Raw genomic sequence first — 4779 nt, forward strand, 5'->3', positions numbered from 1 at the left:
CAGAGCAAATGGGCAAACACATAAGCCGATCGACGATCACCGATCTTCACTTCAAAACTCTAACGATCATTGACCATTGTCAGGGCCCAAGCCACCGAACATCCGGCTGTGGCCTACGAACACGTCTGAAGACGACGCTTGGCCCAAAAATGTGTTAATGCGGTTCGATTGCGTTCGATTGACCATCGACCATCGAACTTCTTTTGGCCGCCTTGCTAATTTTTTGTATAAATAGTTAAAACGATTTCAACAGCAGCAGCAAAACGCAACCGCAGCTCTAAGAGGTTGAGCAGGTCAGAACCAGATCGTCCAGCAAGTGAAGCAAACGTTTAAGTTACAAGAAAGATGGTAAGTCACTCTGCAGAAATAATACCTGAAAGATATTTTGTGAAATGGTTGACATATTTAAGGTGTTAAAAGAGATAATTAAGTAACAAACTAACATATTTAAAACTTGAAAATCTCTAAAAAAACATTGCTGAAAATATGAATCCCATTCATGGCTTGTAAAGAATATACCAAAGAACATTTTACAAGTAAAAGTGATTATGTGATAAAATTATCACCTCATATTAATATATTTTCCTATTATTATTTTTAACAAATCCTTTCAAATTCCAGCAAGGATTCCAAGTGCTTTGCCTTCTGCTGGCTACCATCAGCCTAGCTAACTGCCGTTCCGTGGTGCGCCGCGATGTTAGCCACCTGCCTTTAGAGTACCTGCCGCCAGTGGTATTGCCACCTGTGCCCAGCCGCGATTATTTGCCGCCAGTGGAGCAGCATGCGGCCACTTTGAAACATGTCCTCGAGCCACCCCGTGATTACCTGCCTCCCCTGCCGCTGAACAACGAGTATTTGCCACCTGTCGTTGAAGAGGAGGTGGAGCAGGAGGTGGCCACCACAACTGAGGTAATAATTCCAGAAGAAACCACCACAGTGGAGCCAACCACCGAGGCAGTTATCGTCACCACCGAACAGCCGCAGGAAGAGGAGATAATCACGGAACCGCAGGAGCAGTTGGAAGTGAAGGCTGTAGAGGAGGAGGAGCCTAAGGAGAAGGAGGTTGAGTCAGCTATTCTCCTGGATGATGGCTATCACTATCGTACTCCATCTGTGGTTCCCGATTTGCTGCCCGTGAAGGAGTATCTGCCTCCTTTGGACGGCAATACTGTCGTCGAGGAGTTGCCCAATGGCGAGGAGGACTCGTCGGCCCTTCTGGATGATGGCTACCACTATCGCTCCGTGAAGCGACTCCGTTTCTAGTCTTTTACAATTACTTTTTATTCCACTACGAATTTCTGTTTCTGTTCTGTGCGACAATTGTTGTTTAATTTTACAAAATATATAGACAAATACTTCTCCGACATAGCTGGTGTTGCACGCGATTAGAAAAAAGGAAAAACAAGGTTATATTGCTTAGAAGGGTGAGGCGAATAAGAAGTTCTTATTAATTGGAGTGGCAGTAAGAGACTTTTATGATACCTTAAAAGTATCTAATTTTGTAGGTTTTATTTGGTGTAATTATTAAAAGTAATCAGTAAGAATATCCATCAAGATTTCTTATCTAAAATCTTAAATTCGAATCTCCAAAAAGACTTCTGTCATCCCTCATCACGCATATACCCTTGTAATCCCAGCCATACCTCGCAACAAACCGATTGCCGCCGTGAACATTTCATTTATATTGATGACAGGAAATTAGAAAAATGTTTTCACAATGCGCACGGAACGTGAGGCAGGGAACTCTTCACCGGCAGAGACATTGTCGCAGTCCTGCCAGGTCCTGGTTGCGTGAGTGGGTTGAGGGTCTTCCACCCATCACCCACTCTCAATTGATTTGCGGCTGAGTTTTATTGTTTTCTTTACGTGTCGGAGCTTGGCATACATTTTCATTAACCAATCTCGAGAAAGTTTTCCTGTAACTTGGAAAGGCCTCCCCCTTTTCCTCCTCACAACTTCAAGTCAGTTCAATAATTCAACAATTTTCCAATTGGCCGTATAAATATTTGAAAAGTTTTAAATGTTATTCCTGTTTCGGCGGGGTGTTTGTGTTGAGCCTAAATATAAATGGGATTTTTATGTTTCCGGCGGTTTACTCTTGTCGAGTCGCTTATGAATAATTCAATGCCGGGAAATCGAAAAAACGAATGGCTTGCCTACTTTTACGCGCAGTTGGAAAATAAAATTGTGGAAGCAACAAGTGTCTGGAATTTTGCGGATTCCTTAGCTCCGCATTCGATTTCCCCTTGAGATTTCCAAAACAAATACAACGATTCCCAAGCTTTAAGTGCATTGCACTCTACCGAATTTTCGATTCGTTTTGTTTTCTTTTATTTTTTTTGGGTAGTGGTTATGAGCCCCAACAAATCGGGGCCAAAACAAACACCTGTAAACAGTATCCGATTGAAAGAATCTCCCTGTGTTTCGTTGACTGTTGAAGGCGCCTGAAAAGCTTGCGGAAAATGTAGGAAAAGCCAGCCGAAGCTTTGGCCATTCAACATTCGACGAAGCAACAACGAGGAAAATCGTATAAAAGCCGACCGCCGAGGAAAATTCAACTTAGTTGCGGGTTTATTGTTGCCGAATGCGTACGGAACGGAGTCGCCGGAAAATGCTAACGGACTGAAGACAGTGCGAGCGAGTGAGATACAGATATTCGGTCGAGCAACAGTGAAAAGCGTTTGAAGGGCCATAGATACAAGATAATGCCCCATAGAGGAGTCGACCGCCTCCTCTCCGCCAACCGATATGTGAAAATCGCCCACTGAAGCCAAAGTGAAAGTGTGTGAAAGGTGAGGCAGAAGGGCAGGCTGGCAGGCAATGTGATAATTGATAAAAAAAGCAACTCTAGATAATAATAATAACAAATCAGAGAGTTCTTCGACAAGGGTTTAAAGTGATAATTTACAATTTAAATACACAACTAGTTGTATAAATGTAAATATTTGTTAAAACAAATTTAATTTTATTTTTAAGGTATCTGGGATAAATTAAAAATGTTGTTTTTTTTGTATCAAAATGTTAATCCAATTCATAAAAACTAAATGGTTGAATAACAAATACCTTTATGGAGAACCTAAAACAAATTTTGATTGTGGTAGCTAAAAATTATTAAAATTTCAAAACTGATTAAGAAGTAATATATATTATGACAGGCTAAATACAGAAACCTTTTCCCTTTTCAAAAGTTAAAAAATCCTACAGTTATTACAAACAAAATAAACTTGTCTGTGACAGACTTTAAAAACAATTTACAAAGTGAAAAGGACGTTCTCTTAAAAATAATTACTTAGCAAAGAAACCCATTTGAAGTGTCCGATAAACACAAACATTATGCAATATCAATCTAAAAACATCCAAAAAGAAATCAAAAATCTCGAAGATAGGCACATAAAAATCATACAAAAAGTTAAACCTGAGCCGCTGTGCAAGACAAAATCAAATCTAAATCAAAATTACCATAAACGAAAATCCCCTGTGAATAAAGATGAACTCAGAAAGCCGCAACAACTCAAATGAATCAAAATTAAATATTAATTAAAGCCGCATTAAAATTGCAAAGAAAATTGAATAACCGAAATGGTTGTAAGCCCAACTGCCTTGTGAATATGCTGCCGAAAGAAAACAAATTTTACACACTTAATTTAACCACAAAACCCTTCACGTCTCTCTGCCTTTCGCAATTAAAATGCAATTAATTTGGCAACGAATTTTGCTTGGGCAACGAGGGTTAAAGCCATCTTCATGTTTTGGGCTATTTGCAATGAAATTTCCAATTGTCATTCCATCAATGCCATCCGATCTGTTCAGTGCCAGTAACTTGATACAACAACTCTAGTTGGCTTAGCAGCTTCATTGAATTTCCACTTTTTCATTCGCACAGAATGCATTTCCCTTGGTTTTTCCCGGCGAAAGGGCTTCTGGATGTTGTTTGGTATTTGTTGTTCGGCTTTGTGGGCCTCAGCACAGAAAAGTTTATTAATAAAACGTTTTGCCTAACAAAGCACAAAAATGATAAAATAAACGCGACGCAGACAGGCGGTTTTCGATGGGGAAGGCTGAAGGGGTCCGAAGGGGAAGTTTGTTGTGGGTGGTTGGGTGTTGAATGTCATTGTTAACGGTTTTTCATAGATTGCTTAGGTAGTTTATGGGTATCTTTACTCGATTATCAGCTTAGACTGGAAATAACAGTGGATTAAATGACATTTTTGTATTTATTTTTAGTTTGAAAGAGTTTTGATAAAGAAGTAGAAGTAGTACTTTAAACTTATTGAAAGTTCTTAATATTAAAAGTGCTTAAGTTGCTATATTTTGCGAAATATTTAATCTTTTGTAAAGTATTATTTTTATTTTAAAAGCATAAACAAATATTTTATGATTTATTATTAAATAAAGAAACGAATTCATAATGTTTTTTATGATTGCCTTGCTCTTTTAAGCATTTGTAATAATAATACAATTTTAAATATTTTTATTAATATTTTCATTTACTGAGTTTCTTTTCTGCACTTCAAATTAAATGTAAATATAATCCATAAATATTTTTAAAATAAATAAAATAATTTTATGATCTTATCGCAGTACAAAAGTATTAAAGTTAACACTCTTATCCCTTCAAAATAGTTACTTTAGTAATAATTATTTGTTTTTCCTTGTTTAGAAACCTACCCAGACTACCGACTCATACAAAACACTTACTTAATCTTAATTAAGTTCTATTATTCCGTTTATATGTAACAATTTCTATGCCCGCTGAGAACTTTCACGGTCGATCAGCCT

The 4779-nt window shown here is 37.9% G+C and overlaps 1 protein-coding gene across 1 annotated transcript; it reads left to right on the top strand.

Moving 5' to 3' along the window:
* The first annotated feature begins 256 nt into the window (after positions 1–256).
* LOC108114002 lies at positions 257–1362 on the top strand. Its single transcript, XM_017224750.2, has 2 exons — positions 257–348; positions 622–1362. Exons 1-2 carry the CDS (start codon positions 346–348, stop codon positions 1261–1263), a joined length of 645 nt encoding a protein of 214 aa, XP_017080239.1. The 5' UTR covers positions 257–345; the 3' UTR covers positions 1264–1362.
* Positions 1363–4779: the final 3417 nt, after the last annotated feature.

The sequence above is a fragment of the Drosophila eugracilis genome, unplaced genomic scaffold, assembly GCF_018153835.1.
Source record: "Drosophila eugracilis isolate 14026-0451.02 unplaced genomic scaffold, ASM1815383v1 contig_2154, whole genome shotgun sequence".
In the NCBI taxonomy this organism is placed as follows: Eukaryota; Metazoa; Arthropoda; class Insecta; order Diptera; family Drosophilidae; genus Drosophila; species Drosophila eugracilis.